The following is a 13,907-nucleotide window of genomic DNA, read 5'->3' as shown; positions in this document are numbered from 1 at the left end:
CATTGTACCAGTTAAAGGAATATCTTCAGTTGTGGCCTAACCATAGTGTTCTCAATGTTCAGCATAACTTCCATGGAGTTGGAATCCATACCTCTATTTATGGAGCCATATACATATCTGCATAATCAATCATTCATCAAGCAAAATATTTAACGCTGCTTGTATTAGATTGAACCTTTGCTGAAGTGGCTGTAGCATCCATTAACAATATTTCTATAAGGAGTTGTATAATATCCTTGAGAATACAAGACCACTACTGTTATCTTAGTACTCAGCACCAAGAACATCATAAATTTCTCTCCAGTTTCTTATCGGCTGCATTCCTCTCATAAGGTTTCACATATACTATAGTATGAAGGGCAACGTTTATTATAATTTTAAGTTTCACGTGCACAGTCTTTTGTGACAGTGTATAGCATCTTTTGTCCTTGTTAAACATTACCTCCTTCCAACATTTCCTTAATCAGAAGACAAAATGGGAAGAATGGCTAACTGGTGGTCTCCATGTTCAAAAATGTATATGGCCTATTATCTCTCTGTGTTGGGTCAGTATACAGTATCTGTTACTATGCTATCAGATAAATATGCAGTAATTTGAGTGGGATAAATAAGTGCCATGAGTGTGGTCTTAAGATATTTGCAACATTTGGCTATTCTCCAGTCGGTTGACACTCAGAAATCTGTGTACAAGTGGATCACCAACCAGAGATAAGGCTTATCCAAAAATCTTTCTCATATTTCTTCATTTGGGAAACACGGGTTGGGATTGTGCACATAAAGCAATTCTTCTATGAATGGCAACCTGAGTCAATACAGTGAATAAATGATCTTGAATAGAAGATTTTGTCAGTTGGCAAAACAAAGTCAGATGAATTTTATGTGGCAAGTGCGAAGTCATTCACCTTGGTCAAAGGAAAGATAAATTATCCAGATGATGAAAAACTAGGAATTCCAGGAAGGCATTGAGAATTGAAACTTCAAATACACATGGTCAGATGGTCAGATCAATGACAGGTGTAATTTAACCCTAAAAAATGTGAGGTGATGTACTTTAGAAGAAGGAACAAGTCAATGAATAATACGACACAAGGAATTTTGGAGAAACAGAGGGATTTTGCTGTACTTGTCCACAGATCTCGAAAAAAGACAGGACAGGTTAATAGGATAGCTAAGAAGACATTAGGACATTTGCCTTTATCAAGGTAGCTAAGTGTGAGGTGATTCACTTTGGTAAGAGTAACAAAAAGATGGGGTACTGGGCTAATGGTCGGATCCTTGGGGGATCCAAGATGGCGGCGACCCAGCAAGACTGAGTCGATAGTGCTTCTCCCAAGACTTGGGTACAGTGGGTCACCCACCCCCTACCACGCTCACCAAATCATTTATAATAGTTGTGTAATTTAATTAGTTGTGTAATATTACATTTAAACAATTTAATCCTAAGTAAAAATGACTAAAGGGAAGGGAGCCCGCAGCTCTCAGCAGGCAGGAACCCCTCCCCCACCCTCTCCAGCTGCAGCAGAGGCGTCCACAGCCGCCCCGGGGGACTTACCTACAGTGACAAGCCTTGCAGAAATGATTTCCAAACTTGGCTCGAAGATCGATGCCTTTATTGCAGAATCCAGAAATCGTTGGGACTCGCTCTCGGCCGCGCTGCAGAAGCACGACCGAGAAATCCAAGAAATTGAACGCCGAGTTGGAGGGGCGGAGTTAAAGGCCGCGACCTCCGAAAATACCGCTCAATCGGCCGTGGATCAGGTCCGGACTCTCGAGCAGCGAGTCCGGACCTTGGAAAATCATATTGACGACCTCGATAATCGAGGTCGTCGAAAAAATATTCGTTTGCTGGGCCTTCCCGAACGGGAAGAGGAAGGCCAGCTTACAGCATTCCTGGAGCAGTGGCTGCCACAGCTTTTAAATCTGCAAACTGGATCAGGCCAGGTAAGGGTAGAATGGGCCTACCGGGTCGCAATACGCGGGCCCGGCTCGAACCAGCGCTCACGCCCGGTCCTGTTCCGGCTGCAGAGCTACAAGGAGAGGCAGATACTCCGAGAAGCCTCTAGAAATCTCGGAAAAGACCCCCAAGCTATGATCTATAAAGGATCCAAGATCATGCTATTTCAGGACTTTTCCCCGGCTCTGGTTTGAAAGAGGAAGGCATTCGACGAGGCGAAGAAGCGTTTAAGGGACTTAAATATTCAGTACTCCTTACGCTACCCAGCGACGTTACGCTTTAACCATGAAGGATCCGTATATAACTTTGGATCACCAGAAAAGGCTAAGGAATTCTTGGACTCTCTTAGATAAACTGTAAGACATAATGGATGTTGGTCTGCCTTTCCCCCTGCTTTGGTTTATATCCCCCCTCCTTTTTTTTCTCTTCCCTTACTGTTTAATATTATCATTTGATTTTCTCCCCCCCCCCCCCCCCCTTGGGGTTGTTTTCTGTTATTATTTTATGTATATATGAGGGATGTATGTATATGTGTGTGTATATATATATATATATATATATATATATAAAAGCTGGGGGGTTTGGTTAATGTTGGTGGGGGGAGGTGGTTACCTTATTCAATTTTACCACTGTCTCTAGGAGCGGGGTTGTTTTCCCCTGATTATTTTGTATTATTATATTTAATTATTATTCGTTGAGGTGGTAATTTTATAGTTATATGGTATTAACATTACCAAATATACCCAGGTGTTGGTATGGGTGGGGGTAGGGTGCTCACTGTTAACTCTAGCTTTGCATTATATTTGAATTCTCCTCATTTTATTGAGGAGTGCCTGGGTCAAGGGTGTAGCATTGGTTGGGAGAGGATATGATGGACTTTTGGAGAGGAAGTGACACCCCCTGGGAACAAGGTGGAAAGTCTCCACTTAGATATGTTTTATATTTTTTTTATTTAGAAATAGTTTTTTACTGTATTGTTGTGGGTGTATTAAAGAGGTTTTATTTTTGTAAATTTCACATGTTCTACGCTCGGGATGTTCTGGATAGGGTTCCCCCTCCCGAGGGGTCTCGGATTGGCCCAGAGGATTATGGTTGATCAGTCGGTTAAGTGGTTCACCTGGAATGTCAAGGGGAGTAATTCGCCAATCAAAAGGAAGAAAATATTATCAAATCTTAAGAAGGAAAGAGTTGATATAGCTCTCCTACAGGAGACACACCTGTCAGATAAAGAACACTTGAAATTACGACAGGGTGGATTTGATCAGGCCTTTTTTTCTTCTTTTAGCTCAAAAAGCAGGGGAGTTGTTATTCTTGTTCGGAAGAATTTCCCTTTCAAAATCCTAAAGCAGATAAAAGACGAATCTGGACGATATATCTTGATTAAAGCCCTCATAAATGGAGAGGAATATGGGATTTTAAATTTGTACTGCCCCCCGGCACACCCCTTTAAATTTATAATGGAAGCCTTTTCAAAATTGATGGCTTTTGGTGCCCGTCATACAATTATAGGGGGAGACTTTAATTGTATTAAGGATCCGGAAATAGATAGGATTCCCAAGAGTACTGCAGGAGTATCTCCCAGATCTTGACAATTGATGGATCTGAACAAAGAATTAGGGTTAGTAGATGTATGGAGATGTCTTCATCCACAGGGCAGAGATTTTTCTTTCTACTCTAATCCACATAAATGTCATACCAGAATTGATATGTTTTTTGCCCCCTCGATTTTTTAAAATTCCATATCATCCTGTAAAATAGGTAGTATAGCAATTTCTGACCACGCTGCTGTATATATGGAAACTAAGGCGAGGAACAATGGGACATGCCCTCGGCATTGGCGTATGGACCCCTTCCTAATGAAAGATAGTAAATTTGTAAAGTACTTCTCTCAAGAATTTAAAACTGTTTTAGAAATTAATTCAGGTACAGCTAGCAACCCGTCAATGATGTGGGAGACCATCAAAGCTTACACGCAAGGCTTGATCATCTCCTACTCAGCGACCCAGAAGAAATTAAAGGGAGAACAACAGCGTCTGCTTGAAGCCCGCTTAAAAGCGGCTGAAACAGCATACACTGATAGACCTTCTATTATTAAATTGCAAAGGATTACAGCTCTTAGGACAGCTCCAAACACTACGCTTACTCAAACGGCTAAGAGGGAAATATTATTTCCAAAGCAAAGGTTATATGAATATGGCAACAAACTGGGTAGATACTTAGCATTTCTTGCAAAGAAAAAAGGCCCCTCAGACTATTACAGCTATCAAGGAAAGTGCGGGTATTTTGACTCATGACCACAAAAAGATTAATGCGATCTTTAGAGAATTTTATTCTGAGTTATATAAATCACAGGATTGTGTGTGTGTGTGTGTGTGTGAGAGAGAGATTGTGAAGATAGGACGAAGAGGATGCAGTCATTTTTTAAAAATTTGACTTTTCCAGGCCTAACTCCGGAACAAGTATCGGTCCTAAATGCTCCTCTTACACTCCAAGAAATACTTGATGCAATTAGGAAACTTCTAAATGGTAAGGCACCAGGCCCAGATGGTTTTCAAGCTGAATTCTATAAAGAATTTACAGAAATACTGGCTGGTCCACTTATGGACATGTATAACTATGCATATAGTCAGGACTGTCTCCCGCCTTTGCTGAAAGAGGCAAATATCTCTCGTATCCTTAAAAAAGGAAAAGACCCAGAAGATTGTACATCATACAGACCAATATCCTTGCTAAATGTAGATTTTAAAATCCTCTCTAAAACGTTAGCACTGAGACTAGAAAGGATACTGCCACATATTATAAAGGAGGATCAGACGGGGTTTATTAAGGACCGTAGATCATCCAATAATGTTAGAAGGGCTCTGAATATGATTCAAGCTTGTCATCAGGGAAAGATACCAGGAGTAGTGGTTTCATTAGACGCGGAAAAGGCATTTGATAGGGTCGAATGGTCATATTTGTTTTACACATTGGAGAGGTTTAGCGTTGGACAGGTTTTTACCAAATGGGTCTCAACATTGTATAATGAGCCCAAAGCAGTTGTGGTTACCAATGGATTAGGTTCGGATAGCTTCAGTGTGGGTAGGGGCTGCCGTCAGGGATGTCCCCTCTCGCCATTGTTATTTACGCTAATAATTGAACCACGAGCAGAAGCTATACGAGCTGATCCTAATATAGTGGCCCCAAGGATTGATACAGGTAAACAAAAAATTACCCTTTATGCAGATGATGTTCTTCTATTCCTCAGTAACCCTTTGATGTCCATACCTCGCCTAATCCAAGTTATTAATACATTTAGTGCATTCTCAGGCTATAAAATTAATTTTTCAAAATCGGAGGCTATGCCAATGGGTGGCCTTGCTACGATACCCCTCTTAGCGGACGGATCCCTTTTTCCCTTTTGCTAGGCATTTTTATTACTCCAGTATTTGGTCAGTTGTATAAGGCTAATTTTGTGTATTTATTGGAAAGGATAAGGCAGGACCTCCAGCGATGGGGAGACCTACCAATTTCCTGGTTGGGTAGAATAGCACTAATCAAAATGAATGTCCTGCCCCGTCTCCTATATCCTATGAGAATGCTTCCGGTGAGGCTGCCGAGGACGACTTTATGTAAATTATATGGCTGGCTGGGTTCCTTTATCTGGAATCATAGGCGGCCCCTCATTAAGCTGAAGAAGCTACAGCTTCCACAGGCAAGGGGTGGATTGGACTTCCCAGACTTTCGGAAATATCAGTTAAGTTCCCTATTAAGTTACATAGCTGATTGGGTCTTGTCCGATCCACAATCAATCTGGTTGGACATCGAGGCTTCTCAAGTAAAATACCCACTTATTAACTTTTATTCTCAGACAAGAGGAAAATCCTTACAGATCACTGTAAAAACCCTTTCATACTAAATACAATCAAGGCTTGGAATATAATGCGGCAAAATGAGGGCAATTCACATAAAACATCCTCCTACGCACCGTTAGTGGGAGCATGGGGATTCCAACCGGGGTTAACAGATGCCACTTTTAAACTCTGGAGATCCAGGGTATCTCATGTCTAGGGGATCTATTTAAAGATGGGGTCCTGATGTCTTTTGAACAGCTGCGTCAGAAATTCGGATTACCCATGGAGACCTCTTTCGATACTTCCAAATTCGAGATTATATACAGAAGAAGTCTACGTTATTAGATAGTCTTTATAAATCCGATAGGGAATGTAGTGTCCTACAACCAGTGGGGGTATCTTCCGTCAGTACTGTTTATCATTTACTACATGATGAAGTATCGGGAGATATGGATAATCTGCTTAAAACATGGGATCAGGATCTGGGACTAGAAATCTCCACAGAAATGTGGAATGATATTTGGGAAAATGCTAGAAGAATTACTATTTGTAACAGAACCCAGGCTATCCAGATGAAGATACTTCATAGGGCCCATATAGCACCGGTTCGATTGGCAAAATTTCAGGCAGGAGCATCTCCAATGTGTCCTAAATGCAAAATAGAGGTGGGCACTCTTGTACATTGCTTATGGAGCTGTCATAAGATCTGTAGATATTGGACTAAAGTAGCAAGTACCCTGACAGAAATTTTAGGAACGGAAATTAAAGTGGACCCTGTATCTCTCCTCTTGGGCTTTTCGAACTTTCCCTCCCTGGACACGTACGGGAAGAGACTATTTTCTATTCTTTCTTTCTGTGCAAGGAAAAATATTTTGGTGAACTGGGCGGCTGAGGGCCCCCCTGGACTTTCAAATTGGCACAGACTAATTATGGAATGTATTCCCCTTGACTTCCTTACAAATATGGTGCACCGAAAGACTGAATTATTTTCTAAAATGTGGCAGCCCTTTTTGAATTACATAAATACAGATATTTCAGCTATCCTAACAAGGGCTTTTATTTAATTGAGATTACAAATCTGGCTGGTCCCGGGCCCTCGGGGGAGGAATCCCGCACGAATACGGGTTTTATTATATCTGATGCTAACACATCCCGAGCATGTAAGAGACTTAAATATACACTCTGGTTAGTTGTAGGTTAGATTAGTAGATAGTTGTGTTTTGTTTGTTTTTTTTTTCTTTTTTTCGTTTTTTTTTTGTTTTGTTTTTTTTGTTAAATTTTGGCTATTGTATATTTGAGCTAATTGTGTATCAATGTTTATATCTGAGAGTTTTGTTTATTTTTGTAAACTTGTAAAAATGTTAAATTTCTAATAAAAATATCTATTAAAAAAAATGGTCGGATACTTGGTAGTGTGGATGAGCAGAGGGATCTTTGTGTCCATGCACACAGATCTTTGAAAGTTGCCACCCAGGTAAATAGTACGGTGAAGAAGGCATAAGGCGTACTGGCTTTTATTGGTAGAGGAATTGAGTTCCGGAGTCCTGAGGTCATGTTACAGTTGTATAAGACTCTGGTGCGGCCGCATCTGGAGTATTGTGTGCAGTTTTGGTCGCCATACTATAGGAAGGATGTGGAGGCACTGGAACGGGTGCAGAGGAGGTTTACCAGGATGTTGCCTGGTATGGTAGGAAGATCATATGAGGAAAGGCTGAGGCACTTAGGGTTGTTTTCATTGGAGAAAAGAAGGTTTAGGGGTGACTTGATAGAGGTGTACAAGATGATTAGGGGCTTAGATAGGGTTGACCGTGAGAACCTTTTTCCACGTATGGAGTCAGCTATTACGAGGGGGCATAGCTTTAAATTAAGGGGTGGTAGGTATAGGACAGATGTTAGGGGTAGGTTCTTTACTCAGCGAGTCGTGAGTTCATGGAATGCCCTGCCAGTAGCAGTGGTGGACTCTCCCTCATTATGGGCATTTAAGTGGGCATTGGATAGGCATATGGAGGATAGTGGGGTAGTGTAGGTTAGGTGGGCTTGGATCGGCGCAACATCGAGGGCCAGAGGGCCTGTACTGCGCTGTATTCTTCTATTCTATTCTATTCTATAATCCTGGCCCAGATTATAAGAGCAGGATGGTTATGTTGGAGCTGAACAAAATTTTGGTTAGGTCACAGCTACAATACTATGTACAGTTTTGTTCACTGCACTACAGACAGGTGTAACTGTACTAGAGTCAGGGCAGGGGAGATTCACCAGGATGTTCCATGGGATGGAGCATTTTACCAATGAAGAGAGGCAGAATGGGTTTGGACTGTTTTCTTTAGAGAAGTAGAAACTGAGGGAGGATCTAAAATTATGAGGGGTATGAACAGAGTGAATACTTCTTCATTTAAGGGTCAATAACAAGGGGCCATGATTTTAAGGTGATGGGCATGAAATTTAAAGAGGACGTGAGGAGTTCTACTTTCACTTAGAGAATAGTGTGGTTTGGAATGCACTGCCTGGGAAGGTAATTTAGGCAGGTAAGTCTCATAATCTTCACAAAATATGTGGGTGAGCACTTAAAATATCATAGCATTTAAAACTATGGGTCAAGCCTTGGAAAGTGGGATTAGTTTTTATAGGTTGGAACAGACTCGATGGGACAAAGAGCCTCTTCTGAGCTGAATGATTCTATGACTGTTCTATACTGACATCTACGAATTGGAAACAGTGAGACAGAACTTAATCAAAGGAATGGATAATATATATATACATGCAAAATAATAGAAATATACTGCAATTTCTTTTTTTAAATTAAGAAATACAGAACCAGACAGAAAAAATGCAATATCACAAGTACTTCAACAAACAATTTTATCAAATAAATTTGAAGGGATTGTAAGTATTGCAAATGGGATCAGGAAGATATTGTTAGTGGGTAAAGTCATATGGATTTTATGTGGCAACTGTGAAGTTATTCAACCTTGGTGAAAAGAAATAAGTTTGAGATGATGAAAAACTAAAAACTCAAAAAAGGAAACAAGGTTTTTGAAAGTCAAATACACAAAAGGATCAGAGGTGTGATTGCCAGATTGCCAGTGACTCAAAGGATTAAATGACTTGCTCCTGTTCTAATTCTTATAGTAAAATAACTTATTATGCATTATTACAATAAAAACAGGTTTCAAAAATCATACATAAATGTACGTACTGTACCTTTGCTAAATGATATGTGATACATGCTGTCATGTGTTGCAAACTTTCAACTACTCCAGCCTGTTTCCTTTGCTTGGTCACACCAATGACGTGTTGTAGGACACATAGACATTTTAGGAGAATCTGTCACATAATTATTGAAAATTGAATTAATATTGTAATGCATGGAAAATTTCCTTAAGCTATGTGATTCATGAGTATAAATTAAGAATACATTGCTGAACACTGCTTCTGTAAAATTGCTAAATTGACAAGACTAAGCATTTCAAATAGATGTAACAAGGTGGAATATACAAAAATGAAGCAAAATGGCACAAAATTACTTCTAAGTGAAACAAAATACAACATAAATAACAAAGAAAAAAATCCAAGGTCTTAATCCTGGCTCAATAAAGGAGGCCATGCCAAGAACAGCAACAAGCATGTCTGAAAGCAAAAGCAGTACACAATAGACTGGATTAAGCAATCCCACAACTGACAGATCTGGTCTAAGCTCTGCAGTCCTGCAACATCCAGCCATGAGTAATGGGCAAGTAAACAACTCACTTGAGGAGGCAACTCCACAATATCCCTTTTCTCAGGGAGCCAAGCCTATCAGTGCAAAGTCAAGACAGAATCATGAAGAACAGTGAGCAGAGGATGCCAAACATTGCAGTTAGCAGCACTGAGAGCAGCAGGTGAGGAAAGTCCCCAAAGCAGAGTCAGCAGCACCTAAAGCAGCAGCAGGCAAGCATGGGATCCCAACACAAGCATTTTGAAAGAAACTGTGACATCATAGAAAAGCTATAAGTATGTCTGATGAGTAACAATCAAGTTGAAATGTTTGTAATTTCTATGTTGTGATTAATAAAATATCTTTTTAGGGAAAAAAGTGCTGGTGAGCAACTGCTTTTTTGGGAGAGTGCATAAATAGCTGGAAATTATCAAACCTTAAGTTTTTTTAATATTTTAAGTGGTAAAGGTCTATTCTACTGTTAAGTTGTATACCGCAAGAGAGGATTTTGTGGAGTTCACTTACTGGTTACACAAGGTCCCCTAACTCATGGAGAAGCTAAATTTGATGCCTTTGATACACAAACTGCCACAAGGTACTTTTGAGTTTAAAAAAAAATTGCCCAGCAACAGCTTTTACACTAAGCTGAAGTTAGTCACATAACTGAGGAAGAGAAGTAGTTGCACTCAAATTTCCAAAAAAGCTCAAATTAACTAAGGCAAGTCTCTGTCTCCTACACTGGGTGGAAAAGAAACAATGCAAAGAAAAGTTTTCCAACACAAGCAAGACATAGGTCCAACTGATTGCTATCATGTGGTGATCCTCTATTTGGTAGTCAATGAGATATAATTGCCAAATACCAAAAGAATTGAGAGAAAGTCATCTCTTTCCACCTTTGGGGATTTGGATTATCTGTTCCACCAAATGTGTTCCAGTTTGCCTGCTTTCCACCCGAGATATTTCTGCAGAACTATGTTTTGTTCATCTTATTTTTGAATGACTGTGTGTCTATGGAATGATGTAAAGGGAGTAGAGTTTAAATTTGCATATTAGTACATAAATTTATGGGAAGATTATGGCCTAGTGACATTATCATTAGTTTATTAATCCAGAGAAATACTCTGGGACCGAGGTTTGAATCATGTCAGAGTAAATGGTGGAATTTCAATTCAATTTAAAAAATACCTGGAGTCTAATGATTACCACAAAACTGTTTTCAATTGTTGGATAAATCCATCTGGTTCACTAATGTCCTTTAGGGAAGGAAACCTGCTGCCCTTGCCTGATTTAGCTGACATGTAACTCCCAATCCACAACAATTTGGTTGATACTTAACTTCTTGGGGAATCTAAAATACTATAGAAGTGGCTGATCACTAGATTTTCTCTGGAGATTTAGACTTTTTTATTGTCACGCTTAATACTGAGATGAAGAATTTTTTCACTCAAGAGGAAATTGTGTCTCTTTGGAATCTGAAGCTTTGTGTATCATTAAATGTAGTCAAGCCTGAGATAGATCAGTTTTAATTTCTCTGTGAATAAAGGGGTATGGAGAGTAGATGGGGAAGTGCAATTAAAGTGGAAGTTGAATGATGGAATTGGCTCAAGGTACTTCAGTTCCTATTTCATAGGTTTTTAACTGTTACCACAAAATGGCAACATCAGTGACAAAACAGCATTATCCACTGATTGAGGTCATCATATACCTTTTCTGCACACTGCTGAAACTCACTCCTAAACCAACCTCCTCACTGAAATGCTATTCAACATGGCCAGTAACAGGAATGTACACACGCAACACACATGCCCTTTGGAAAAGGAAGAAAAACTTGAATTCCTGTAGCACTTTTTACAACCTCATGACATCCTAAAGTGGACTCTAGCCAAGAAAGCACTTTTGAAATGTAGTTAGTTATCACATACAAAATGCAAAAAGATGCAAAGCAGCACTCAAAAAACCAAGTCCGGCAGATACAAAATGTTGTGGTCCTCTTAGTTTTTTAAACTTCTAACCTGTACAACTGGAGTTGAAGGAATCCTGTGAAAGATCAGGGGGGCAAGAAGTCCGTAGCACTGGACAACAGCCTGCAGTGCTTGATTGACATCATTGATCCAACTGGCAAGTTCAATGGCCACCAGAATTCTTTCACATTTAGCCAATCTACTAAGCTGAAAATTAATAACACTATTCATTATCAAATGTAAAAAATGAGCAATATTCAGAAAATAATACTTGATTAAATATGAATACTTACTGGAATTAGCAAATAGTTCCTCAATTTCATGTCATTGTTCTTGTTTTGATTTCCTTGATTTCCTTGAATCTTATTCTGATTTTGACGAACTTACTATTGGGTTTTTTGGCAATTTTGTCAATTACAGGATGTGATAAAACTGAAAGCTAAGGACTGCACATGAGTCTTTCACTAACTTCTATATTTTAACTAATTGAACGATCTGTTCAAATTGGATATTTTAATTTCTTCCTTTTGATACAACTGGACATTTGTAATCCTGTGTAACTAGCCAATGTTGAATTTTACATTCCTGCTTTAAGATCCAATAGAGTCAGCAAAGAACTTAAGATTTTAATTTAAGCAGATTTTTAATTAAAAACAAAATAGTGATATAAATGTTACAGACAACATGGTCAAATAAATCCAGTAATACAAACAAAAAGTCTCATTTTCAGTCTGATCCAAGTAGCATACATTATACATACTGAGCTGACCCTTCCACATTCTGGCTGTCAGTTTTATAAAGTTTCATGAAGGATTTCTCTCCGAAAGGCATAACAAGATCTCTTGGCACATTTTACAGACCTGCCTCATTAACTACTTATCCAGTCTCTATGGTGTCCTCCTGCCTGATTCTAGCCCATTACCACCAAACAGTTCCCAAAATAACTCATTTCTCACCTGATATCTGCCAAAAGACTGACACTGCTTGAGCCTGTGTCATCTTTAAAAGGATACAGTACACCAGGAGAAGCAATGGCAATCCCGTGTTGCTCCTCACCAGCAATGTAACAGCACAGCAGCCACAAAGCCACATGACTTATAGCACATAGCTGGTCACATCCTGATAGGCAGACTCCAAGGAAACCCAGACGGCCTCTCAATGCTATCACCCAGAGGAGCCACTACTCAAGAACTGGAGAGGTGGACACTGCTCTGGCAGGATTGGAGAGATAAAAAAGGATTATGAGGGCCAAAGCCTATCTCAGAGCAGTGGGGGGACCACCTCTTGAGAAACCACTTTCGCTGTTATCAAAGAAACCCTACAGTGTAGAAACAGGCCACTTTGGCCCAACAAGTCCACACCAACCCTCCAAAGAGTATCCCATCCAGATCTATTCCCCTACCCTGTTACTTTACATTTCCCCTGACTAATGCGCCTAACCTACACATCCCAGAACACAATGGGCAGTTTAGCATGGCCAATTCACCTGACCTGCACATCTTTGGACCGTGGGAGGAAACCAACGCAGACACGGGGAGAATCTGCAAACTCCACAAAGACAGTTGCCTGAGACTGGAATCAAACCTGGATGCCTGGCGCTGTGAGGCAGCAATGCTAACCACTGGGCTGCCGTGCCACCATATGAGGACAAGGACACCTCCATTAAAACAACAGTCCCTGCACACAGCAGTGAGCAGCTCTGTAGGTGTCAAAATCTAGGGGCCATTACATCACCCCTAACTGAGACATTACTATGTGCTCTCCGTGCAGAAGGCAGCCAATCTCATTCCCAACAAACAATGACTGCAGGAATGCAGATATCCACGTTCTGGTCCAGGCTAATATGTCTGTGTCTCTGCACCTCCAGCTTGCCACCATATGTAAATGTCTGCACATTAAGTCTGTTTTTATCTCCACAAATACTGTTTGACCTGCTGAGTATTTCCAGTATTCTGTTTTTAATTTGGAAAATCAATGATTAGATTTACATAGAACATGATTAAACCACAGCTACAAAGAAAAATTTTAATAACTTGATCTTACTATATCCATTGAATATATAGAACTTCAATTATATTGCTAATCATTAATTTCACTTCAGAACATACTTGCCCATTGTAGAGAGGTCCACTATCAGACAAAGAGTCACAGTAAACAGCATCTTCATGGCAACTAATATCAGAATCAATGAAGATGCATGCCAGAAATCTCCGCAGAAGGATGGGTGATGCCAGGTGTACAGCATCATTGTTTAAGCTAAAAATAAATTGTGAATATTGTTAATGTGAGAAGCATTTTTTTAATATACTGTTGTTCAAAGTAGATATTTTAATTTATTTTTGTCAGACACTTCAACAGATTCATATTATCAATATTTCTGGGCAGCCTTTTCCAAAGTGCATAAGAAACAAAACCAGCTGACTGCTACACGAAAACAAATTGCAAATTAAGGCAATTAATGGCCA

General features: G+C 39.8%; 1 protein-coding gene across 1 annotated transcript in view; it reads right to left on the bottom strand.

The window, feature by feature from the left end:
• The window catches only part of cfap54 (cilia and flagella associated 54), a 527,984-nt gene that overhangs the window by 314,390 nt on the left and 199,687 nt on the right, over positions 1-13,907 (bottom strand). Inside the window, exons 25-27 of the mRNA XM_087999737.1 lie at positions 13,551-13,698; positions 11,494-11,649; positions 8,989-9,111 (exon numbers count right to left, since the gene is read on the bottom strand). Coding sequence (XP_087855863.1) covers positions 8,989-9,111; positions 11,494-11,649; positions 13,551-13,698 — 427 coding nt within the window. The remainder of the gene's footprint in view (positions 1-8,988; positions 9,112-11,493; positions 11,650-13,550; positions 13,699-13,907) is intronic.

This window comes from Chiloscyllium plagiosum, unplaced genomic scaffold (genome assembly GCF_037043375.1).
Source record: "Chiloscyllium plagiosum isolate Xiang-an unplaced genomic scaffold, Cpla_swu_hap1 HiC_scaffold_23, whole genome shotgun sequence".
In the NCBI taxonomy this organism is placed as follows: domain Eukaryota; kingdom Metazoa; phylum Chordata; class Chondrichthyes; order Orectolobiformes; family Hemiscylliidae; genus Chiloscyllium; species Chiloscyllium plagiosum.
Note: the sequence above shows the minus strand (reverse complement) of the source record. Positions and strands in the feature narration are given on the sequence as shown.